Source organism: Bombus affinis, chromosome 9 (assembly GCF_024516045.1).
Source record: "Bombus affinis isolate iyBomAffi1 chromosome 9, iyBomAffi1.2, whole genome shotgun sequence".
Classification (NCBI taxonomy): Eukaryota; Metazoa; Arthropoda; class Insecta; order Hymenoptera; family Apidae; genus Bombus; species Bombus affinis.
The window spans coordinates 14,937,888-14,964,232 of record NC_066352.1 but is presented as its reverse complement, the minus strand read 5'-3'; the positions used below and the strand labels follow the sequence as shown (position 1 = coordinate 14,964,232).

Below are 26,345 nucleotides of genomic sequence, written 5' to 3'. Positions count from 1 at the left end.
TCGCATCCATGGCGACCGAATGTCTTTCCCACCTTGACGCAATCTACTTCGAGTACTTACGCGTCCCCACGAATTCGCATCAGACGGGAAGTTCGTCTCGTCCGCGCAAATGGCATTGTCGCATCGGCATCCATTAATATTATTAGCCTAAGCCGCTCTGGAATTTCCACGCGAGCAAATCGATTTTCTGTCCACCTCCGCCAAAGACAGAGCGCTTGGATTTTAACCGGTTTTGCCCGTTTCTTTCGGCGAACGCTTTTCGTTCCACGCACATCTGCCAGATCATGTTACGCACGACGATCCCTCGCGCTACCAACGTCTCGGTTTGCAGAAGGAAATCGCGGTTAACGAATTGATCGTTTGGCTATTCTTTATCGAGTGATAAATTCGAGATTCGTTTGCGATGAAACCAAGAGTTTTGTTTGTCATGATATGATACGTCATAGGTATTTATATAATTATTCAATTATTTATTCATGAAAGATATAGTAGACTTTTTTTTATTCAATCGGCATGGATGGTGTTTGTAAGGACGCGAACAAAGTACGAAAGGTTTACGAGACGTACTCATAGAAACTGACACATCGTTTCTGAAACATTTTGAAACGATCGCATGTCTGTTGTATCAAACTGTTAATCCTGTACGTGTCTCTATCCAAGAGATCGTTTCAGTAAGCAATAATCCTTTACTGCGGCGTGCAAAACGAAATAATAGCGGGCGAGAAGAGGCAAACCGTCGAGACAATGGCGAAAGACATGCCCGTTTCAGCCCTTTTCACTTTGAAATTGTCGGCAAAGGGTACGACGACGGCACTTCTCTGAAGGGTCAACGCGGTTAGCCGCGTGTGTCGTTAGCAATTTCGACTCCCTTTCTCTGATTTTTCCCCTCTGCCTATTCACCCCTTTGCGTGGTTACTAGGCCAAAAAAGGCAAACGAGCGCGTCTACGCCCCCCAAAAAGATATCATCGTGCAAGTAGTCCAAAGAAAATGGTCAACGACCGTTCTAGTCGGTTAGGTTTAGGACGGTCGTTCAAATCGAATGCAATCACGGAAATGAAAAATGAGAATTATTTGGAATATAGAGATTACAAAGTACACTTCCACGTATTTATTCAAAATCGTCTCGTTTTCGAATTTCTTGGACATTTTTTTCGAAGAAACGTTTCTGCGATATAGCCTATAAATTTCTGTCTCGTCTTTTTCCATATATCTTGTAAATATTTCGTCTCTCGTTCGCTTTAACTTTCTCTCCCCTTCTCTTTCGAATTCTCAAAGCGTTTGCGTAAACTGCCGGGTCCCTCGCGAAGTCGCGTTAGTAATAAAGTTTTCGCGACTGATTGCGGAACATTTGTACGGTAACGCAGTTCAGTGATAAACGACGCAGATGATTTAACGTGTCTAGCAAGTAAAACGCGGCCATTACGATATACCATTGAAATTTGTTTGTTTTTAGAACGTGAACTTTCCGCGATAGTGGCAACCAAGTAACTTGAACTGTGGAATCTTGTTACGATTGTAAATCTATGGTAATTGTTTCTTATCGATGTTATCGCCTCACTTTGTTACTTGAAATTTTGTAAAATCGAGTTACGCAGAACCATTCTAATTCGGACTTAACAAGAAATCAAAAATTTATCGAGGATATTACATCGAGAGGCATATAATCCAACATGTTTTACTCGCGTATCATAAAAATCAATACGTTCCCTGCACTTCGCAAACAACTGTCGTACAGGTTGCAATTATCTACAGAGTAGCTTAATTCTACGTTACTAATGAGTAGATATAAAATATGCACGCGATGAGATGTTAGCTGGCGATACTGCAGCGTTAGATGGCTCACTTGCTCCCTTTTTACCTTATTACGAGCTTTTTCTTCGTCCGGCTCTCTAATTGTTTCATTCGAAACACGAAATTAAGAAGGGACTTGAAATTAAACTGGAGAGAGGGAGAGAGGATTAATCCTTGAAAGTATTAAACGAGTTAAAAAATTATCCAGAAAATTTTCATATAATTTTCTTTACAGCTAACGGGTAAAAGCGATACAATTGTTGTAATAATATTTTTACGTAAACGCAATCGATCGATGATTATTAATCGCAATAATTTAATCCGATGTAACATTGCTAACGACAAGAAAAGATTTTATGTTCTAATACATCGGACTATCGTTTTCTAATAATAATAAGGCAGAGCCTGGTAAAACAAGCCGTGGCACAGCCGGAAATGGCGGCATTGTGTCTAGCAACTGCCTATTCGCCGGCTTCCGGCCGTTGGTAATGTTTCGTCTGTCTTGCAAATCGCGTTGCGAATTTCGATGGTGGCTGGCGTCAGCAGCAGGTGGCCATACACCTGGAACCATGGCTGTTTCGCACGATTGTCTCGTGTCCCAACTAGAACGGTATCAAGGGATTCCTGGCTGAAATATACCACGAACACGCTCTCTTCCCTGGCGGATGTCTTGTGCTTCCTATTTCACGTTAAACACGCTGGCCATTTTGTCTCAAACGCGTACCCTTAAATATCGTCTGGACATCTTAGTTGCTTGCGAGTGTGTATATTCTCGTCCGTTGGGACTTGCGCGTATGAATTAGTCGAGAAGGTAGGAAGAAATTGCGTAAATCGTAGGTTAAATTTCAGAAACAAGATTTTGCTAAAGATTACATTTTCTGCGTCGTTTTACAATTTATGACTCTACGTCATTCTCGTAAGAAATACGTTATTAAAAAAACTTACGCAAAATTTCGGCCAACAGAAACCGTTTCCAAAAAATAACTATTTATAATTCTGAAGAAAGATCGGTGTAATATTTTTTATCTATAGTTTCCGTGTTCTGAATTCACCCCTGAATTGGTGCATACGCGTTACCATACCTCGCATAGTTACCATACGATTTACAACAACGTATCGCCTGTATTTACGTTGCTTTCTTAAGTACCTAACTACCTATTAATTTTTCCCTTTGCTATATTTTTATTTATGATATTATACCTTTATACACGTAAGATTTGATAAAGCAATACCCGAACGTCCTGTAGGTAATGTCGCATGCAATTTTATATTCGACAATGTCGGACAAAATTCGATAGAAAATTAATTAACTCTGTAAGACATGTATCGATTATCGGCGAAGAAATTAAAAGGGGGAAACTAATAAATGGTTGTGTCGAAATTGAGCGGTGAGAACATTGTGTATCCCACGCGTCGGAGAAAGGAATTAACGTCAAGAAGAGGTAAAATATCTAAGAAAATCAGAGTAGTCCCTGGGGACCAGGAACAGCCAGCAGGGACGCAAACTTTTTCTTAGCAAATAGACGAATATAGGGTTGTCCTCGGAGAATGATTCCTCGTGATGGACACAAGCGGGGAAAGAAAAGAAGAAGAAAGAGATGCTTTATGGAGACCTTCTCTGGCTAACACGCTAAGGGCCACCTTGTTATCCACGTTTTTGGTTCCATCATTTTTGGTTTTATTAGCCGGAATAAATCGCACTGATTAGGTTAGTGAACACACTGCATTCGTTGTACGAGAAGAAGCTTTCGCTGTATTTTTTGCCCCTTTGTGGGTTCTTACGAAGGGGAATTAAATATCATACGAAAGAAAAGAAATTTCTATATACAGGATGCTTTCTCTAAATTTCTTCTGTAGCGTTCCAAGAGTCGCCGAGTGATTTATTCCAAGAATTAAGAATTTTATTATCGAAGATTTTACAATGAAAGAATTATTTAAAAATTATTAAAAGATCACAAGTGGAAAATTGGTTTAGTCGCGATAGAAAATCGTGGTTCTTAGATACTTAGGTAACTGGTGGAAGCCGCGATTCGGATGCTCGCCTCATCCGTTACGCTCAGCCGATAATCCAGATCGAAAGTAGATGATGAACATCGTCCCTCCGATTGCTTTTTTATGCAGACTGGTACGCGGCTCACGTCGCCTCGATAGAATCGAGGATTAAATCAATGTAGCGTGCATGCGATATGAGCCCATCGAAACGTGTATAATGCGTTCATGAACACCGGCAACACGGCGCGGATCCCGCAGATTTCGAAATTTGTTTTGTCGGACCGCTGCCCCGGGAATATGCTTGAAACGATGGCTGCGATAATGGAAACGGAATTACACGGGGTTGCTTTATTTTCATTCGAGGCGCTAAAAGCCCGCCAACTTCATTTTTATTACTACTATTATTATTTATCGTTTCGTTAGCGGCACGATTTATTCCTCGATACGAATGAAAATTGGAAAATTGTCGGAAAAATCTATCGCGACAAAAATTCGACACGCGGAGAACGTTAAAAATTCCATTGGCAAGGAGAATGCGACACATTCGTGTCCATCGATTTAATTGAAATTGTTGTTAAAAAGTTATCGTGTATTTTATCAGTATGTCGTTGGTTATGTCGACAACCCGTGCAAAAGAATGGAAGCGTATACGCTACTGTTAAATTCTTTAATAACGAATAACTAGCGCATTGAAAATGATTTTATAAAAAGAGAATGCAAATCTGTTACAGATATACATACTGTATACATACTTACGAGCAACGATGTAGCTGGATTTTTGTCTTGGCGCTATCTTCTAAACGTCCTTACCACCTGCTTTCTTCTTTCTACTCCCACGCGCGCTCGTCTTTCGTTGTTCAATAATCTCGCGTCACCTCCGCTCAGAAACTTCCTTCGAAAATGAAAATTGAAAATTTCACACCAGCACGAAGGATAAATTCGTGTTCCACGGCCGAAAGGGAAGATCTCGATAGATAATTATCGATCGAGACCGATTCGAATCAGGACTTTTCGTGACCCGGGGCTTAGTGGTTTGCCTTTGGTGGATCGTGTCTGTTTTATTCGGCGCGTAGACAGAGTCACGAAACCCTTTGATGTTCGGCAAAACCCTTAGCGCGACGAAGAGCTTGCTTCGGAGAACGAGAAAAAGACGGAAATAGAGAAGCTAAGACCTTGGCAAGAAGTAAAAAAGGACCAAGAGACACAGAGAAAACATCGCGAGGTTTAACGTTTCCTTTTTCGATCGCTTGGAGCTCGGGAAATTTTCTACGCCTTTGAATCCCTTCTTGCTTTATTCTTACGTATATCCTAGCTGAAAAGTACGAGGCCATGTGCTATTTTCAATCACGTTACGCTTTGAAATGTAAATCGTTAACATTAAATTTTTCCCTTCTTTTTTAAAATTTCCATTCGATCTTTTAATTAATTTTGAATGTTTCATTGGAGAATCTTCTTTGAAGCGACTGGCTATAATTAAATCGGAATCCAGCAGACTGTGTTTCACAGACGCAGTTATCTTCTAGGCCATCGAACTTTATAACTTTTAATTTTTACTTATAAGCAGACGCTCCGAAAGACAAAATATAGAACCTTTTTTAAACATTAAACATCGTGAATGAGCTAGTGTCCTCGTACTTTTGCACGGAGATATGCAGCGAGTGCAAAAAGTATTCTTACACATTTTAAAATAGAATAACCTTTTTAAAATTCGATCAGACGGCTCGACCCTTTATGAGAACTTTGAAGAATTAGTTTATTAGACGACGAGTAAAAAAATTTGTTTAAAAGATGCAAACAAAAGGATTCGATGTGTTTATATAAAATTTCATCGAAATAGGTTGATGCGCCCAATTTCAGAAAAGTCACTCTGTTTTAAAGAGTGTACGAATGGAAAAGTGTTCTCGTTCTTATCTTCTTCCTTTGTTCTTTCGTTATACGTATTCGTTATATTTTTCTTTCTTTCCTCGCGATGGTTGATTTGCCGCTTCGCGAAGGAGCTAGACTCTTCCTTCCCACGAGGATCAGCGCACAGCCGCCACGCCGCCTTCTTTGAACCTCCTAATTCGCTAAATTGTTATTCTATAAAGGACCGACTTCCGCCTGCCTTTGCGTCTAAATTCCCGGCGCATCGCGAGTGCGAAAAAGAATTCTTGATGACGCCGCGTCGCACCGGAGGCTTCTTTTTCCCTTTCTTTGTACCCGTGGTCTAACATCTTCCTTTGATCTAGAGGGAACGTCGAAAAAGGGTATCAATGTATGTAATTCTTTAATCTACGCGCAAGTACATATTTCGTACCGTTTGGGATCGAGCTAACGACGTTAGCGAAATTTTACAAAAACGACGAATTCGCTGATATAGTATTTAAAAAAGATCGATCCTCGTGGTCCTCGAGCGAAGAATAGACGAATTCGCGTCAAGTTTTTTGGTTAGCTGGATGGCCATTTGCGGCGGGCGGAAATCGGTACATTTCCAAGCAAACTTTGATTGTTATCCTGGTTGTAGTGGAAGAGACGACGGAGATGAAGTGGCGGGGATTGAAATCGGCAGTGTCGAGGAGATTAAGAGGGACGGAAAACAAGAGAAAGAGAAAGAGAAAGAGAAATAGAAGAGAGTCTCCTCGCTCGTGAGTAGGGGTGGTTGAACGAGCCAAGCGACGCCTATTAATTCGTTTAATTGTGCTGACGAATCAAACGCTAAGAACTCAAATTTCTCTTCCTTCGTCCATCTCTGTCTATTCTCGCCTAGCCTCTTTTCTTGCTCTCTCTATCTCTCCCACTGTACAAATTATCACGACTTCTCAGGCCCGGTTAACCGTCGAGGTCCTGATACGAACTCACGAAAGGGAGCAGTAACGCGTGTAGAAGGAGAAAGACGACAGAGAGTCGGGCGAGGAGGGAGAGAGAGAGAGAGAAAGATAGACAGACAGAGAATCAGGGGGGTTGGCAGCCCTTAGAGCCTGGAGTGGCAAAGCCAGGCCCGCACGCTGCACTAGACTCTAGGGTGCTTCAGCGTCCCGAAGTCGAAGCGGCGTTCATTAAACGATAACTCACACTCGGAGAAATGTCTTGTTAAATCGTCGATCCGACGACAATCACGGTACCCAGTGTTGTATATAGTTGAAGATCGGCTGAAAGACGCGTGGCACGCGGTGAATTTCCCTTCCATTTCGAACGGGTCATTGAGATTCGGAGTAGAAGAGGACTGATGGAGAGGGAAGGAGAACGGTTGGACGCGCGCTTTCCCGCATAATTATTCCCATGTCCGTTTTCCACCGGATCTAGATAGGGAAAATGGATCCGCGTGTGTTTCGTCGTTCGCCTCAAAATTGGAATTTAATCTGTCCCTCGGATCGATGACGGCAGATCGCCGATGATCCTTAGAATTCGGATAATGAACCATCGCAGAGATATAAATGTTGAAGCTTTCGTAGAAATCCCTTTTTCCTTCTCGAAACGAGGTGTAAAAAATCTCGACCGATATTTGGGAATAAGAAAGCTGTGACGTTAAGAACTTCGGATCCGCTTCAGTGACATTTCGAGTATTTACATCGAATATCGGTCATGATAAAGCATCGAGAAGAAAGAGAGAACATGGGGGGAAAGGGGGACACGAGCAGCGAGTAGGCACAAGTGGTTAAGCTCGATATTTCGAGTTTCGTTCTAATGGAGACCACGAATAGGTGTAAAAGATCGTGTACGTTTCCATACGCGATTTTCGCACGTGTTTCATCGGCGTTTCGTTCGATGACGTTTCTAGCGCAATTACGCGACCGCTACCTGTCCATCAAAGCTAGTTCACGCGGTTAATTAGTATTTACAATCAGACGTTTTCAGCAATTGACGTACGTAGTGTGCCGCTACTTGAAATACCTGATTTACGTTATCCGCGAGTTTATTCGCTGGCTTCGGCATTGATCTGTCATATCCTTTCATGGTAAGGCGCATTCACGTGTATGCGAAGCCGTCATACCGATATTCCACAACTCGTTGTTACCAGAAGTCCTTTTCATCTATCGCCACGCATTCCGCACCCCGACAATCGAAATCTGTCACGACGTTTTCCATCGCCTTTCTCAATTTTTATTTCCGGCTTTTCTATTTTTCTACTCTCCACTTTATATTTCTTCTGCTGGTTCGTTTGTGTTGCGTTTGTGTTGAACCTTTTTTCGAATGCGTGACCAGTCTTTGGATAAATTAATACGCCAGACAAAATTATCTAAGAGGTGATTACTTTATTTGTACTTTAGTCGTGGTTATTTTGTTTCAATTCGCAAAATTCCGCCAATATATATTTGTACTTTTCTCACCGATTAACTGATCTATCTTTAAATATCTATCTTTGAATTAAACGAACGCTTAACCGCACGTTAATTCGAGAACCGGTACTTCCAACGTTACTTACACCATCGTTGTTTAGTTACGTTCGTTCTCTTATTCTTCTCTTCTTTTTTTTTTTTTTTCTTTACTTTTTATCCACGAAGTCGCTTTAATGCCTCATAGTTCTCCGATCGGCGTGAAATACGGATTGGCCTTCCGCACATAAATTTCTCGCGTTCGGCCGTATTTCAGAATCACGTGTAATCGCGCACACGCGCTGTTTCCGTTCACCACACTGTCGCGGGTCGGGTTTACGATACGGGCGTGACTTCTTCGATGTTTTCCAGATTAAAGCTACCAACCGTGTTTGCTCTCCGATGCCTTTTTCATTCCGTTCGTTTACGGCCACGGGAAAAAGCGAACATTTTTATGAAAACTTTGTGATATCGTAGAATTTTCAGATTTCTTTAAAGACAGGAACTTAAATTTAATACAAAATTGGTTAGAAATCGCAGTACGACGAAAGACGAGAAATGTTAAAAACTAGTCTTAGCTGGCTATATTTCCTCGTCGTAAACTTTTCGAAAACTGTCAAACACGTTTCCTTCGTAGCGTTAAAATTCCTTATCCACCTTATACGTGATACAGTACGGACGAATAATTCGCGTTTTGCACGTGATAACTCGAACCTCGGGCAGAGTAAACGTGGTTAAGAATTTTGCAGATTCGAGGCGGAGGCGGAGTAGGGAGATAGACCTGGTATCAGACGATCTTATATAGGCTAGACTAATATAGTTCGTGATCTCCATAAATGATCTCCAGCATCGGAATTAACTTTTACGCATTAATATGTAACGTGCGGAGAAGCGGAGTCACCTTTACGGGTCTGTTCTCCTTGCCCCCTTCGGTGGCGGAGCGGCGGAGCGGCGGAGACGCGAAATTTGTCAGGATAATGAGAGACGCGCTTGGCCAACTTGTTCCTCTAATTTAGTTGGAAAGTGTCGCGTCCTTGCAACCGTGCCGTTAATAATTCCACGCTGTTATCCTGTCGCGTTCCTGTTAAAACGAACGAACCACCAATGCCGGCTCCTTGCACCTCCGCGGCTTCCGGGATGGAAGTTTCAGACACCGAGAAATCTGTTTTTGCATATTGCGAGCACGTAACCGCGACAACCCCTCTTACGCGAGGATATGATATCTGGAAATTTCGCCATGGCCAAGATTCCATTCCACGATCTTTCGCAACGACGACGTTCGCGCCCACGTTTCGCTTCAGTTGCACGACGTTCCTCGAGATTCGGGGCTGGTCGAAGCCGAAATGTCGCGCGTGCGGTGCCACGAGCCGAATCTCATTTCGATGCCGAATAATTCTCGGCTTGGTGTATCGAGTCGAGGTGGAAACGATGGGGACTCTTGTATTCCGAGAGCAAATATCCAAGCGGTGCAAAGGCTGGAATAATTTACGCGATATATCACGAGCTAATGCAGCGCAGCGTGTGTTTCGACGATGATATAGAATATCCGATTAACTCGAAGCAAGACAAATTTTCTAATAACAGCAGTTACGTTTGTCTAAATTTTCGCTCGATTTAATGAGACAAAATAATAATAAGAACATTTACTTCTTCTCCTCCTAACTAACTCTATACGCCGTTCTAATGGTGATTATCCCGTTATCGAACACAGAGACGCTACTAGCATTTTTCGATTCTCGATCAACGTCGTTTAATTTTTTTAATTCTGTCGGAAAAACAGCGAAAGACGCGATCCAAATGAGCGATCGCATTACTTCTATTCAAACGAATAGACGACGAGTCACTATGTAACTAACGGAGTGCTTGATAAATCGTCGCATTTTCCTCCTTCCCGTCCTCTCTCTCTCTCTCTCTCTCTCTCTCTCTTAGTCGCGATCGATCCATGAAACGTTCTTTTTTGTCGCAACATGAATTGCAGATTCGCTTTATTGTACGTATTACATATATATCGATAGCTGAACGGGCAGACAACGATTCCTCAACCACTTGTCCGTTTCTTCACGATCTACCGCCATTTGCCTATCTATCTTTCAATTTCAGGAATGCAAATCGTTTTCGCGTTCAATTAATGTTTGCTTTCGCATATCCATTTGCTTTATTTACCGCTGGATTTATCGCGTCATCGTCAAAGATCGACGTTTCGCAGGGACTTGTTGTTATTGTTGCTGTCGTTATTGTAGAGATTTGAATGGATCCACTTGCTTTTGTACAACGAGAAAGAGAGAATCAGAGATAGAGAGAGAGAGAAAGGGAGAGAGTGATTTTTGCTTCGGTTTAAACCTTGTTCCCACTCGTCACCATTCGCGATTCAATTTATTTATCGCTAATAATTTTCATTTGTTCGTCGCCTCATTAAGAGCTCTTGAATGGATCGTTGTACGTGCCGATAATACACTGCCCCTCGTGTCAACAGTTGTTCAACAAGAGATAAAATACGTGGAACGTTTTTCAGCAATTAACGGCTAATAGGACTAATACAAGGCTTTATACAAGCGAACCGAACGATTTGTGATAAATGGAGATTCGGGAAATTGAATTTTAAGTTTGATACGAATAATATATAAACTATAAAATAAATAGAAGTAAAGATACAGGCATCCCTGTTTAAACAAGGAACACAAGTAAATCCAATCGCTATCGACTCGAGCAAATTGCATCTTTTTACATTTTTCGAGGAAAGTTCAGCGACAAACGAAAGAGGGAAGAGAATTTCAGGTGGATAACTGCGACGAACAATTGGATAGAAATGCTTCGGAGAAGTATTGGTCATTTAACCTCATCCCACGAACCGAGCTTCCCATACAGAACGATCCGCTCCTGTTGTTCGTCATTGAGAAGTAGTTTCGTCAAGCAGAAAGTTGAAGGAATTATATCGACGCTGCTGGTGAAGCGGTAGACAGCGAATTCTCGTTTATTCGCCGTGTTCTGCGGATATTGTTAGCCGGCTATCATTTGCTTGAAAGTTCGTGGAACTTTCGCGACGAAAAATTCAATCGATTCGAAGCAGTCAACGTGCCTTTTCCTCCTTTTCGTTTTTTACAAGCGACGAGAAATTATAATAGCGATTGTTTCATCGTGGGCGTATGTTTGCAATTAACTTGAAATACCACCAAGTTACGCGTTTGATAATTAAGCCAAGTTAGCCGTTTACTCGAGTCGTTGCTACCATATCTCGAAGATTGTATTTTTGTTTCAAGAAAACATGGAACCGTGCGTTGTAATTAAAGACTCTTCCAATAATCTTTCTCCCTCTTTCTTCGAAAGAGATCGCGTATCGATATACAATCTGAAATATTTCTATAATTTAGCGACTGTTGCGTGTATCTAAACGAACGGTCAAGCAAACGGTAAGAGGTAAAGAACGCTTTGTGGTTCCGAGAAATATCTTTAGCAGCTAACGAAAAGAGAAAAGAAGAGGAAGAAAAAGAAAGAAAGGGCAAAAAAAGGGAAATAACGGAATTCCCTTTACACCAAGGGTATATAGCCACTGACTCAGCTGGGCTTTCACGTTCTCGACGTAATGAAACGGGACCCCTGATGTCATTTGGCCTGGCTTTCCACCAGCGTCAGGGAGCTTTTCTAAGACGACCAACACGAGGAGAACGTTGTACACGTGGAGGAACGCACGTAGTATGCCGGCACTTTTCGAATTAACCAGCCGGCTCGTCTTAGCTAAAACTCCGCGTTCGTGAGAAGCTTTAGAGACGAAGACAGAAACGGAGATATGGAAGGCTGGCCAGGAAGAACGAGCAAGAAGAAAGGGTGTGAGTAGTTGGACAAGATAGAGAGAGAGAGAGAGAGAGAGAGAGAAGCTTGTCGGTAGTTGTAGCCACAATTCTAGGAGCAGAGCGTGACAAACTCGCCCGGAAACGTATGAAACTCGGCCCGAAACTCCCCTTGTCCCTCGTCGACCACTTTATCCCGTCATTCCCGCCGCTCTTTGCGAAAGCGTATAGGCATCCAGCTGTTGCCTGTCCATCGTTGCGAAATCCTGTAAAAAGTTTCTTCGCGTTGCGCTCTTGTTTCTCTGTTTGCCCGAGATCCAAGGTGTTCGTCCATTGCTATTCGTTAAAGTTTCGTTAAAGAGGAATTGGCCGAATCGTTCGGATTTACGGGATGTTCTTACGAGGGAGAATCGGTCTAATTTACCAAAGAATGGTTATTTGAATAATTAGTAATATTTGTGCCAAATTATATCTACCCTTTTCGATTTTAGAATTTTTTGCATGCTCCTATGCATATATACTTGTGATAAAAATGCCCGAAAGGGGATAAAATGTTCATCTTTGAGAAAGAAATGCCAGGCAAGTGTATGCTTTAACTCGATATTACCGTTAAAAAAGGAAGGGTGTGACAAAAGGGTAGAAAGAGCGTTGTATTGACCTTCGTGAGACAGCGTTAATTTCGTACACGTAGAGAGAATTAATCGTATACAAGGTAAGGGCCAACGAAAAGGCTCTCTATTTCGCAATATCCTTTCTCGGGAGCAAGTAATGCGATCAACAACGGAGCCTCTTTTGCCGAAGGAAATATCGAGATGGCGGCACGGGACGCAGCCAGCGGATATTGGCGCGATGATAGGCCAGATTGAGAGGAACTTTGTTATCTGGATTACTTAGGGGAAAAACATGACGTTGTTCCCTGATCAACGTCGTGGCATCTGTATGTATATATGTATTTATGTATATGTACGTACCAGCTAGCTAGCTCGAATCTACGATCGCTCGAAATTTAAGGATAAACGAGGAAACTTTTTTTCTTCCTTTTTCCTTTCCTTCGACCCTTCCTCATTACGCAACTCCGCGTACTTTCGAATCTCATCTCATATCGGCTAATACGATTTTCTCGTATATCGTGTTTACGTCCTGCCGTGGTTTCTTAACAAATCTCCCTTATATCCTTGAAAAACTATATAAAATATAGCTGTTCGATGGAACCTTTGAATCCTTCCATAACAGGCGTATATATAGGCGTAACATGATTTGAATTGTCCTCTGATTCGTGTGCCGCTACAATCATACTTGATAATGTCGTTGTACGGAAAAGATTACTCGGTGATGCGCAACTATATCTCAACAATATCATCGATCGGAGAATTCCTTTCGAATATCGGAATCAAAGGTACTGTTCGAAAATTTCTCACGTAAGAATTTAAATACTGTGATAAATCTTGGCCATCGCTGATTTCTTCTTACTATCGTTCTCCTGAGTTCGTTATGGTAATTTCGGGGGACAAGATGAAAAATAGTATAGTCGCGTAGCGGAGCGCATTTAACGCAGCCGTGGGACTAATGTCCCAGATTTTCTTCGACGTCCGGTCATTTTTCTCTACTACTGAAAAATTAAACCGAAACGCGCACCCTCCTCGCCGAGTTTTCGATTCCGATCGAACAACGTGCATTCTTTTCGCAATTTTTATGCAGCTCATCAATTTATCTAGACGTCGCGTCGCTGCTTTCCACTCTTCGAAGCTCAAACGATCCAACTTTTACGATATTCTAAAGATTTAATCTCATTAATGCCTAGATGCTTCGAGTTTCTCAACGAGTATAATTTAATTAATTTTATTATTTTGACTGGACGCGGCCCTTTTGATTGTTCGTAGTCAAAACGAGTAAATACTTTTGACGCGAAAATAATAATATATCATACAACAAAAGAAGAAAATTCAATTCATATAATTGTATAATCGTATCTTATATCTTGTTGATTATAAAGAATTGTAGAAAAAATTACATATCAAATACTGAAACTCGGAAAACTACTTTAGTTAAAAGCTAATCGAAGTAACAAGAATGATCACATGTAAGCAATATCGTTTCATAATTAAACGGCCTTTGTTAAAATTAATTGGATTGCTTTATTACGTCGTTGTATCTTTTACGCGTTTATCCGTGTTTTTCAAAATTATTTCTCGATGCGAGAAAACGCAATTACGTTTCTCGCCATCGAATAATTATAAAATAATAACGCCTTCAGTTATTCTTATTTCGCGCGAAAACGATTAGCTGCGATTATAAATTATGTCAAAACGATCGATTCTTACGAATTCACTTACGAACGAAAAATTATAGAAACATGTCATAGTTGCAGACATATCGTCTCTCAACTTACAACATCCATCGATTAACCTAATTCCATCCGAATGCCCGATACTTACACTTTGCGATGCAAATACGATTTATACGATTGCTACAGTAGTTAACAGGTTTAACATTTTTATGAGCATCAACGAACAGAGAAACGCGTACACGGTGAACCAAATACACGTATATACTTAGGAGGAAGAGAGAGAGAGAGAGAGAGAGAGAGAGAGAGAAAGGGGAAGAAATTTTGGCAAGCTATATCGGTGTGAAACAAGCGTGTTTAAACGTAGCCACGAGGCTAATGTCGTAGCTAGTTCCCTCGACGAAATTAAGGGAAATCGCGCGCTGCTTGCCGTCATACGACACCGTTGCACAGGAAAATCGATATGCAAATCTACGCGCAAATCCTAGTAATCTTGGCCACCCGGCCTTGCAGCCCTTGCAGCGCTCCTCTGTGCTTTCCTGCGTCTCTCCCATTTCCTCGCTATCACACTTCGGTACTTCCTCCTGCTTCTCCCCCGTTTCCCCTTCTTCCGCTTCTTCTTCCCCTTCTGCCTCTTCCTCTTCTTCTTTCTCGTATCTTTATTCTCTTTCGCTTCTTCGTTTCGTCGCTTCGAACGCCTCTTCTGACCCGTTCGATGTGCCAGTTACTCTCTATCATCCTGTCTATGATACTTTTGCTCTTTCAACGACAACCGATCTTCCGCTTTCGGCGTGTGACTCCACCCTCGCGAGACGTGAAGCGCATCAGAGGCGAAGGGAAGACGGGTGAGAGGTTATAAAGCGGGGTTAGCCCGGAGTCTGAAGGATCGTGTTCGTCGACCACCTACGACGACAAGGCTTTATCGAGGTGAAAAAGGTTGCTCGACGTCGACCTTCTGCAACCATGAAGCGAGCATTCCCTACCATCCCTCCTGCTGCCTTTATCTCTCTCTCCCTTTCTTCGTTTTTCTACATTTCTCACTTGTTTGTCGTCTTACCGCTCCGTCTACTTTCTTCCCTCTCGTTTTTTAAGACTGTTGGGAGGGTATGTTTGGTCGGGATCCTTTTTGACGCTTTCAGGAAGATTTCCAGAGAAAAATATTTGATTTCGTTTGTCTTTTTGGGACGATTGCGGGGTTGTAAGAATCGAGTTTACGAAGTTTTCCAACTTGCAAATATTTTCACTCGCATTTTTTATATTCATACTTTAATTCTTCACGTCAAGCTTTTATGTCTGTATCTATACTCTCGCTCGGCCCGTGCAAACAAATCCCCTAACACAACCTAAATTAAAATTAACTATCGCTGCAGGCATTTCGCCCTACTCTCTAGTTTTCAACCACAAATCCCGCCTTTGAATCGTTCGATTCGTTATTCATTCGATTAAACGCATCCACGATCTGAAACGGTGATACCAGGGCAACGTTCGGTAAAAATATTAGTTATCCTCTCTAGAACAGTTTTTCATCGTCGTCTTTGATGTTGCTTCTATATTTGACGAAACTAACGCGAAATTTGACACGGACATAATTTCGTTCAAATTAATTTCGCCGTTGAAAGTTACGAATTTTAGCGTATAAAAAATCTTATACCCCGTTACTTTACCTATAGTAACGGATTTCAAAGGTTGGCATAGAAAATATCACGCGTAAAATCTTTTTTCTTCAATTTCTTATTCTACTTAATTCAAAAACGTTCACGGCGCTCCTAACAAATGCAAATGCAATGAGACTTTCGACGTGTATCCCTCGAGCATATGTTTCCGTTGCGGTAACAATTTGTTCGAGTGGGGCCACGACCGTTCGCACGTTCAAGCTTGGGTATAGGAGCGGAGAAAAGAACAGGCAGCAGTTGTTTTCTCGCTCGCGAAAGGTCAGACCAACGGAAAGGAAGACAATCAATCTTGATCCCAATTATCGCGTCGTTCAGCGACTGTAATTGAGTCGACCCCATCTCGCACTCTGTCTTCTTTCTCCGCCGCTCCCTCAGTGACGCCAGAAAGTCGAAACTGTTAGAAGGTTCGAGTTACTTGACCATTCTCCTCCGAGTGGAATATTTTTTGCTCGTGGTACACCTGCCCGCTTTGGATCAATGATTTATGTACGAACGAATGCCAGCTGAGGTGTCGGTAACCTCCGATTTAGGCCGTCCGGTTGATTTTCCATCCCCTCGATTTCACCTTCTCACCCTTACCTCGTACTCTTGTTTCCGTAACCAGCAATTTGCTCGTAAATGTAGCGAGATCTACTTTAATCGCCATCTTCTGTTACGCCATGCAACGGATGCGTAATAATAATATACTCGTGTATTTATATTATCCAACGTTTGTTCCATTTGCTGGTAATTTAACTAATTCTCTATAATCGGTATTTTAATCTAGTTACATGGTAACGTACCGTTTTTGATTAAAAACTTAAACTAATAATTACTATAAATAAAGCATTCGGTATCGGTAAACATTTTGCATTCCTCGTTGTAAAGATTGATTTTAGAATTTACGTGGTATTTACCTACACTCGACGAGTACTGTAAATTCGCAAAGCGTTAAATCTCTTTATTGTGACGCCGTATTTATACATACATATATCTTCTCCTCCCCTAAATATCATTAAAGTTTCGTTAAAATTAGGAGGGAAGGAACATTTCGCATGGTTCCCCGGAGAATGCTGTTTCTTATCAGTAGACCCTTTAAATCAACTTTAATACTACGCTCGCCAGTTAGCACCGTCTAAAATATACGCTCGCTTTAAATTCCAAGGAAACTACCGTTATTTGCATCCCGATGATAATGCGTTCCTCTGTTTATTATTAAGTTCAACCGACGCCATGTTAGAGTCTGGCAGGAGCTTCGGCGCAGCAATCGAAGATTATGTTCTTCGCGATTGCGTTCCCCACCGCGAAGAGGAATCCTTTACGAGAAAGCGCGGGAGATCGTCCCGAAATTAATCGAGGCTTTAGAATAACGCGTGTATCGCGTGATATTTCAGAAAAGTTTGATAAGTGTTATTACCCGAGTGGAACGCGACATTTGCATCGCTGCTGCGTATCATTTTCGAGTGTTCGAATCGATTTACGTTTATTATTGCTCTATGATTGGAAAGTAGCAGGTTATCTGTTATGGAATCTCTACATAGTTTCTCACATTCTAGTATAATACTTCGTATAAAACCTAATGTAATGCCTTTTTCTGTGAAATACTGTTGCAAGTAATTGATCTGTGAAACTAAATATCGAAATAGATGTTAGACTAATCGCAAGAATCTAGTGGAATCTATGAACTATCGATTTGCGCAATGTTATAAATTATACGTAGATTGGCTATGGTGATTGGTGAAAGGCCAAACGAACAAAATACAAATATACTTTCGTTGTAGAAAATCAAATTTTTCTGGCTCTTTGCTGTAATCGTCAAACCGCTAAAACATCGCAAATAAGCTAGACAACGTTCGTACAACCGTTCAACTCGTAGTTTGTCCCGAGCAAAGAGTTCCGCTTCGACGTTTATGAAAAAAACTCGCGGCTTGTTCGCGTTGGTGTTAGCGGCGATAGTTTTCACGCTCGACATTCGTTTATATCGCAGCGAGGGCGGAAAAGACGAAAGGAGGTAAGAGCAAAGATGAAAATCGTGCTAAAGTGGAAAGATGCCTGTATATATAGCAAAGAAGGTAAAAAGCAGAAGAAAAAGAAACATAGAGAAAAAGATAAAGAAAAGAGCGAAGCGATAAATTAAGTAGGAAGTGAACTGGTACTAAATACAGAAAAGAAAACAAGAAGATAGAAGAGAAAAGTTAGAAACGTTGATAGAAGATAGAAACAGCTATACGTAAAAGCAGAGAGGAGAGAAGGTAGAGGAGAGAGAAGGAGATGAGGGGCAATTGCGTTCTCAGTGGGTCGAAAGTTTCTCGCTGGCTGGTACACATTATTCCTCGAAACTCCTCGAATGTGCTTAATTAGGCGATATTTGAGGAGGCATCCCTTCACAGACGAGCCCACCCTCTGAGGTCGGTTTCACGCTTGCAAGCTGCTATTATGGAAAGCCACTGGATTTCCGTAAGAAAGCACGGCTGCCTACCGGCTGCTGTTGCCTCACCTTCGCCATCCTAGACGTCTTACCTGAACTAATATTGTTAGGGTCTAATTAGTACCATCGTGACACCGCCTGACCTTGTTCTGACTCTCTCTCTCTCTCTCTCTTTCTTCCTCAATCCTCTGTCTCCAATCTTCTTCGTATCTTCTGTCCTCTCCGCTCCTTACTTTCCTATGATCTTCCTTTCTTCCTTCTGCCTGTAACTCTGTGCAGAGTGTCGTTAAAAAATGATGTCAAGATGCCCGCGCAAGATCGATAATCTTAGCCGATCTAATTTGACGAAATTACTTTCAATTCAATAATATTATTAGTGACAATAGTCGCTACTTGCCGATATCATTGAGGACTTGCAATTAAAAATTATCGTCATAAAAAGCTTCTAATACGTGTTTCGCGCAAACCAACGAACGATTTAGGACAAAGCGAAGAAAAATCGACAGGATGCATTTTCAACGAGTGTACATTCATTTGACGCAAACGCGTCTTGACACTTGTTTCACGATGCGATGAATAGGGATTACGTCCTATCGACCTGCTTATCCATCTCTGACTTCCACGCGAACTTCCGTGTCATGGTTGTCGAGATGTAACCTGGCTTAAAAGTAGCTTATTCGAACCCGTCGTGTCGAATGAAACGCTATTGTAGAATAGTAAATCGATGTTAATTTCGTTGCCTTCGTTGTTGTTAAAGAACCATAAACACCGTTTTAATTCCAATATTTCGAATTTCCAACGAGAACTACATTTTTCTGAATCTTTAATGGGAACTTTTTGAATCATATTGCTCTCTCCTTCTCCTTTTTTTTTTTTTTTCTTTTTCAATTATACCACTTACTCGCACAGCAGCGCAACGATGCGCAGAAGCCTGAAATCACGTTAAAGCTCGCTACGGCACCCAAGTTACGAGAGGGCGGAAAATCTAGAGAGAGGAAGGCAGAGCTTTCGATATTAGCTGCATTATAAACCACTTGTACGTGAGCGTGTTTCACTTACGGGCAAATTGCAGATAGGCTGTGTGCGCACATAAGATTACTGCGCGATTACATTGCGACGCGTGTAATGGTGCCGTGTTATCGCACGCGTGGACCTTTCGTGGGAATATTGTTCACGGTGGAGAAGGGTCTGTAATTAAAATTGCGTTTAATCGTGCTCCTCTGCCACTTGTACAAGCTCGAGTCCTTATGTGCCCGAAGAGGAATATCCTGCGTTAACGTCTCTTGTTAATTCTATGCTATCCTTGAATCTTATCTACTTTTATCGATGATAACATTTTATCTGCGCCAAAAGCGACTATAATCCGATATATCTATTAGATACATATGGAAAGGAATCCTGTTCTTTCGATTTGATACTCTCTTTCGTACTTATACGTACGAAACGTAGCCTATATATGCGTGAAAGGCGATCTACGTCCGTAGACACGATGTCCAGAGTCGATCGTAACATATCGGGTTTTATTTCTGTTTCAGGGCCGATGTAATCGTGAAAAACCGCCGTGCAAATATTTCCATCCACCGCAGCACCTGAAGGACCAGCTTTTGATAAACGGGCGTAATCATTTAGCTCTGAAGAATGCGCTCATGCAGCAGATGGGCCTTACACCGGCCCAACCATTAGTGCCTGGTCAGGTACCAGCAGTGGTATGTCCGAACTTTAACACATTCGTTGCACCACGTCTTCTGCTGTTCACACATCCACACATTTTTCTTTTTACCACGATCGAGAGATCTTGAGTTTTGTCTGTGTTAGTCGACGACTACCACTAGATTACCTTTTTGGTAGGTAACGCCACGTAAATGATCAACGATAAGGTGTACCGCTGCCAGTTTCTTATCAAAAATTATATTTGTGCTATGATAATTAAAGATTCTTTGACTCGCTGAATATTCGATCAAATCATTTCTTTGGCAGATTTTATCGTTGTTAATGTCTCGATAAGATATACATTTTAAAAATTAGCATATACATATTTTAAAAATTTTAGACTTTATCGAAGAATATCTTGCTTCGTGTGCTCCGATATCTAAGTTAGACACGAATCGATTAAAATTCTTGAAGAATATCACACCTAGTCGTTCTTATTTGCCGACGTTCTTTATATTTGCGGGCATTGCACCGAAAGATAAAACCTCAGAGAGTAAATTTTAGCACGCCGCATGTTTTTGGTCAGTGTCACCCCCTATTCCTTTAATTTATCCATGATTCTCGATAGACAGTCAATATTTGTTGAAAAATCAAATAGCTAAATAGAGAAAAGAACGTAGTTACAATTATTAGTTCTCCTAGATTGCCGTCGGATACCACGACATAATACATTAAAAAAGCAAACGATTATTTTGTTGGTTCGTCAAAGTATTTCTTTTTCTCTTTTTTTTTTTTTAAATCATAATACATACCATTTGGCGAATCCACAAAATCTACTGCAATTATTGAAAAAAGAAAGAAATTATAGCGATAAATATGTAAATTACGAAAGATGATCAATCGTTTAATCCCTTGCCTGTAACGATGTTTTCGCGTTTGCTGGGTAAAACACGAATGTTGCTAATTTTTACTAGTAACGAAACTTTTCGTTTGTCGCAAATAATATGTTCGATTATCGATTATCGGCTAAATAACATGTAAAATCGTTAACAAGAGATAAAATATACATCGTCGGATCTTGAAAAGCAAAACGTTTGAGTAACAAGTGTTCCGAATTACTCCTGTGTTTGTAATGGAAGAATGTTGCAACGCCATATCGGATGCGGTATATCGACAAATTGTACGCATTTTCATACTTGTCAATCTAAAACTAAAGTTAGAGCCTGCCTTCTTTGATCTACCTTCGTTGAACAAGTATATTACGACTCGATATTATAAGGCAAGGGGTTAATAGAGTCGTCTCTCTTTCGAATGCGTGCACGTGCAAAAAATGAAACGTTTAAAGGTTGTGAATAACGAAAAATTTCGTTCCCCAGTAATGATATCTCGGCGTCTAAAGGAAATTTTCACCAAGAAATCAAACCATCATAATTACGCCCACCTACTTCTTTATTTCATGACATAATAATTCATAGTCGTTGCTACGTGACATCGAACCCTATACTACTCGTATGACTGCCTGTCTGTCCCCTATGTTTGCCGCTGTGGCTCTCGTGGTTGTGGTTGATTGTTGGTGTGTTCTCCAATTACGTCATTGGTGAACAGGAGGCACCGGCACCTCCGGCACCACACCATCACCTTCAACAGCAAATCCAGCAGCAACTTCTCGCTACCCACGCCTTTATGGTAACTCCTGGTTTTGGTTGGCTTCCACTAATTTTTTAGTTAATTAAAGTGCACGCGACGGCGCCTACCCTCCAAAACAAATCTACTCGAACCGTTACATATATCCTTTTTCTCTTATTAGCGTAATCGTTATTATATATAAATTTTATTGAAAAATCTTTAATTTTAATGTGTATGATTAGAAAGTAATTAGAAAGAAAGAGATTTGTAAGATGGCGTCGCTGTCGCGCAAGTTAGTGTGCCTGTAAGTCTAGTAAGCGTTTGTATGAAAGCTTCGACTTGTTTTTAAAAGAGTGCCGCACTGTAAATTAAGATTGAGACTTGATCTGCATGCTTTACGAAATATTTCGTTTTGTTTTTATCGAAATATAAGAAATTTCTCTGTATGTCACGATAAAGTTTTTCCTTTAGAGGGTTTTCCTCGAAAGCATGAATTATTTTGCGGCCAACAAAGAGTTAAATCGCCGAGTTTCTCTCGTTCTCCATAAAATATGTTTAAATTCGATAATATCTACTTATTCTATTCTGCTTATTTTTCCATACAATACGTTTTAAGAACGTAATTTTTTTCTAGAACTTTTGAATACGCGATAAGATCGTATATGTATATACGTAACAATTATTCAGAACATGTAGGAAGAAATAATAGATTGAACTTTTTTTTGTAAAATTATTGATTATAGAAAATTTTAACATCGCGTTTTTGGGAACAAATATATCGTATATACAAGGGGTTTATAGTATAAACAAGACGAAGGATATGAATATCGTACATGTTAAATTTTTCTTTATTTTTTTTTTTTTTTTTATTTTTTTTTATTTATACGGACAACGTAACTGAGACCTGAACTGCAGTTATAAACAAGGTATATACATATTATTATCTTATGCGAGAAGAAGAAAATAAAGATATATTTTCTCGTTTTTAAATCGGGCAATCTTTATCGCTTTGAACAATTTCCACCGTAATTAAATGTATACAAAATCGTAATATGTCATTTGATTCAGTAAGATCGTTGGATGCAGCGTCGATTCGACACGGGAAATCGACTGAAGAACGAGAGAAACGCGAGCAAATGGCGAATAATCGAGGTACGCTGACTTGCCGCCAATAGATTATTGTTTGCCCGGAGAGTAACTCGAAAATCGTTTTCCGGGACAACGGCCATTATCGCGTAGTTGAAAGTTTTTCGGCGGTTAGCGTTCCTCGGTTGCCTTGGAAGCTTCTATACCACGTGATGGCGTGAACTCGGCGAAAGTTCGAAGGATACAAGCACACAGGTCCTTAAGAAGAAGAAGAAGGAACGGGCGTTCAGCTCATTCGGCTGCGCTTCAAATTACCTGGCTTCGGTTCTGGGAAGCCCGTTCTCTGCAAAACCAAACGCTTCTTATGGGAACGCGCGCTTGTCGTTCAAAGTAGCGGTTACCACCGAGAAAGAAAGGAACGATTAAGACTTGGCGAGCCATATATTCTATTCTTTTCTTCGCTAATTTCCACTCGTTGCAATTTTCCTCTAGATTGGTTAAAATCGTTGTTAGCTCGATTCATACGGGATAATTGAACGCTCGAGATAATTTGATCCAGATGTCCGAATCGTTTGATCAAGCGTTTACATCGTTGCTCGTTGTTTAGTTTTGAGGAATCGGAAAAATCTTCGCCACTGAATTTTACTAACTTTTGAACTAAATTTCATATTCTTTGATCTTCTATAATTCTTTAGCTGAATTGTTTTCCTTGCATATATATATATATGAATTAAATTCGTTTTAATTCTGTACGAGTGGAATAGACCGTGTATCGTCACGGTCCTTCGCGATGGTATGCAATTTTTTTCCGCGATGAAAAGAATAGCGTATTCTTCGATGGTTTATAAAAGGAGAGATATAATATTCGTTGATCGAAGCAAAGTCTGTTTGCGGGATGGTTTTAATCGTAAATTGATTCTTAATTTTTAATACTAATTATCTGTGAAACGTCTCGCAAAGTCTCGATCACATTGACCGCAATATTGACAATACAAAATTGTTGTTCACGAATAGCACAGCTAAAATAAGGGTGGGGCTACTGTACCGCGCTTATGTCAGGGATAGAATAAGGGGGTAAAAGAAGCGAAGAGCTCTAGCATAATAAAATTGCGGGGCACATACGATGGCGACATCGCGTGGAGCGTAGGTGGGGATAGGTTTGTTCTAATCCGTGTTACCTGGATACTTTCCGGGTGTGTTTTCGCAGGCGACGAATCCGTACTTGACTGGTATGCCTCAAGTTGGCAACACGTACAGCCCGTATTTTGCGCCTAGTCCGATCATGCCAGCGATCATGGGCCCGGCGGATCCAACAGGAGTCGGAAGCCCATTAGGCGTGGTGCCGCAGACGGTGGCGATGCCGCAGAAGATGCCACGTACCGACCGCCTCGAGGTATGTCTACCACCAAACTACATTCAACAACAACAACAACAGCAACAACAACAACAACAACAGCATGGGGCCCAACACGGCGCAGCCGGGGCCTCAAGGTGCCCGATGGCCGCGCCCAATACCGTGTACCAAGTGCCGGCCGGTCCCCCCAATCAGGTGTCGCCCGTTTCCACGATGCAATCTGTCAATCATCCACCATCCCCAACCACTATCACCACTACCTCCTTCTGTACCCCCTTGCACAATCCTCACGCCCACCATCACCCGATCCACAACCTGATCTACGTCCACGCGTATTATTGAAATCGATCGTCGATGCAGTTCTCTTCTTTCCTTGTTTCTTTTTCTTTTACCTTTTATCTTCCTTTCGCGCGTTTATATCATTGGCGTGGTTATAGATCGTTCCATTTGTGCCTCGTTGCTTTTTCGCGGATTTTCTATTGGATCGATGTCTGGTCACCTACCATATGCCGAGTTTGCTTCGATATCGGACGAATTTTCGTTTATTTTTTTATACTTTTAGCAAGAAGAGACCGGTTAAGGTTAATTTTGAAATTTTTCGCGAGAATATCGAGATTTTTTAAAGGGAAAAGAGGCAACAACCCCTAGGCTGGAAGGTATTTCTAGCTGGCTCTCATTGATCCTTCAAAAAATCACGAGCAAGATGAGGAGAAATACGTTCGACAACCCAGGATAAATCTTATATTTATATACATTATATCCAATAAATAGTGTAATCCGCGTGCGATGTGAAGCATATGTATAACCCCCGCTCCCCCAAACAAAGAAACACCTCGCGAAATATTCAGCTTCGTTGTCGTCCATTCCGGCTGGACGAGCAAATTATTTTTCGATGCTGTTCGAGATCGAATTGTCGGAAGCTTAATTACATCGCGCCGGATCATCCGTACGAAATTGCACCGTGGCGATGATTTCACAGATCGTTCGTAGCCAGGAGAATTGGAGCGAAACGAAGCTCGTTAATGACGAAACAGAATGGAGAATCGTGTTCCTAGACAAGGACACGAAGTTCGAGAGTGAAACTAGGCAATTCTATCGGATGCCTTGATAAACGTTGTGACTCTACGATTTCTATATAATCTTTTTAGTAATCACTTATGGTTATTATAGCACTGTACGTATATGATGTACGGAAATTTCGATTAAGAGTATTGCATTACACGACGGTAGAGGATAGAGTTCTCGAGGATAGTGTCGCCAGTGGCGACCGGTTCTTATTTTTTCTTTCTTTTTTTTTTTTTTTTCGTTTTTTGGAAATTGTATATTGGATAAAGTTCGTTCAAAGCAACTATTAATGGCAACGATAAAAAAAAACGTGATGATAATTACTATTATTATTAGAGAGGAGGGTAAGTTGTAAGATACTGGACGAAATATGCGACGATCTTCGATGAGTCTCTTCGAGAACAGTCGATCGAAAACAAAGTAAAATAAAGTCCAAGAACAGTACGTAAAGCATGGGCAAGTAGAACGACGATGAAAAATTAAGAAACATAACCAATTTCACAATTTCAAATGCGATCCCTCCTCGTTCTACCCACCAACTATCACAAGCACCAGCAGAGGGATAAACTCTAACAAGAATCGTATTTCCATAGTTCGTCGAGACAAACCAATAAAATTGCATCGTGTCTCTGAAGCAACGTCTACGAGGTACGGTGTAGATATTTTCATCCCCCGAAACGATAACGACGGATAACGACGGATTTAACTAAGACTCGCAAATGTTCCGATCTCTTGCTAAGGAACGCGCGTAAAACGTAAAGGGACGATAATGTTTCTTAACGTATGGACGCGCGTGTGCATTAGTCTCGAAAAAATTGGTAAGCGTTTGTCTTGTTATAAGTTTTATAATGTTCGAGTTTATAGATTTCCCCGGAGCCTGTATCGTTTCTTTCACCCGATGGCTTTCGCGGAATTAGCAAGTTTCACGCGGCGGTATCGCAGAGAAAATGAATAAAATCGGCGAGCAAAGGGGCGGCTTGGGGGCTGGTAGAGTATCGGCGCGCGAAACTCTCGCGGATCGTTTGTGAAATGGAGCTTCCCTCTCCGTTTTTTCTCCGGAACAAGAAACTGCTCTTCGTAGAAAGCGAATTTAATACGTTTTCCGTGTATTGGACCGGTAACGAGACCAACTCGTGCGCAAATGGACAGCTACAGAAATCTCTGCTGTTTCTCTCTCTCTCTCTCTCTCTCTCTCTCTCCCGCTCTATTCTCTTTGTTTTTCTGCAAAAACAGAGAGGAAGAAGAAAAATCGATGGTTAGCGATTGTTCAAACGACTCTCGAAATATGTAGCTATGTATTTTTACATAAACATTATTCGAAGAAAAATTCTGAGAATTA

At 41.2% G+C, this 26,345-nt stretch overlaps 2 protein-coding genes across 18 annotated transcripts in view; both read left to right on the top strand.

Annotated features, from left to right (window-relative positions):
- Positions 1-26,345, top strand: part of LOC126920489 (mitochondrial basic amino acids transporter-like) — a 154,174-nt gene that overhangs the window by 44,950 nt on the left and 82,879 nt on the right. The window lies entirely within an intron of this gene.
- The window catches only part of LOC126920482 (probable serine/threonine-protein kinase yakA), a 383,981-nt gene that overhangs the window by 324,553 nt on the left and 33,083 nt on the right, over positions 1-26,345 (top strand). For 13 of the 17 annotated variants that reach the window (XM_050730935.1, XM_050730928.1, XM_050730930.1 and 10 more), the window contains 3 exons: positions 19,761-19,931; positions 21,481-21,561; positions 23,795-23,980. In XM_050730935.1, the coding sequence (XP_050586892.1) occupies positions 19,872-19,931; positions 21,481-21,561; positions 23,795-23,980 (327 nt within the window). In that variant the 5' untranslated portion in view covers positions 19,761-19,871. The remainder of the gene's footprint in view (positions 1-19,760; positions 19,932-21,480; positions 21,562-23,794; positions 23,981-26,345) is intronic. The other 4 variants (XM_050730929.1, XM_050730941.1, XM_050730940.1 and 1 more) reach the window with 1 other exon arrangement.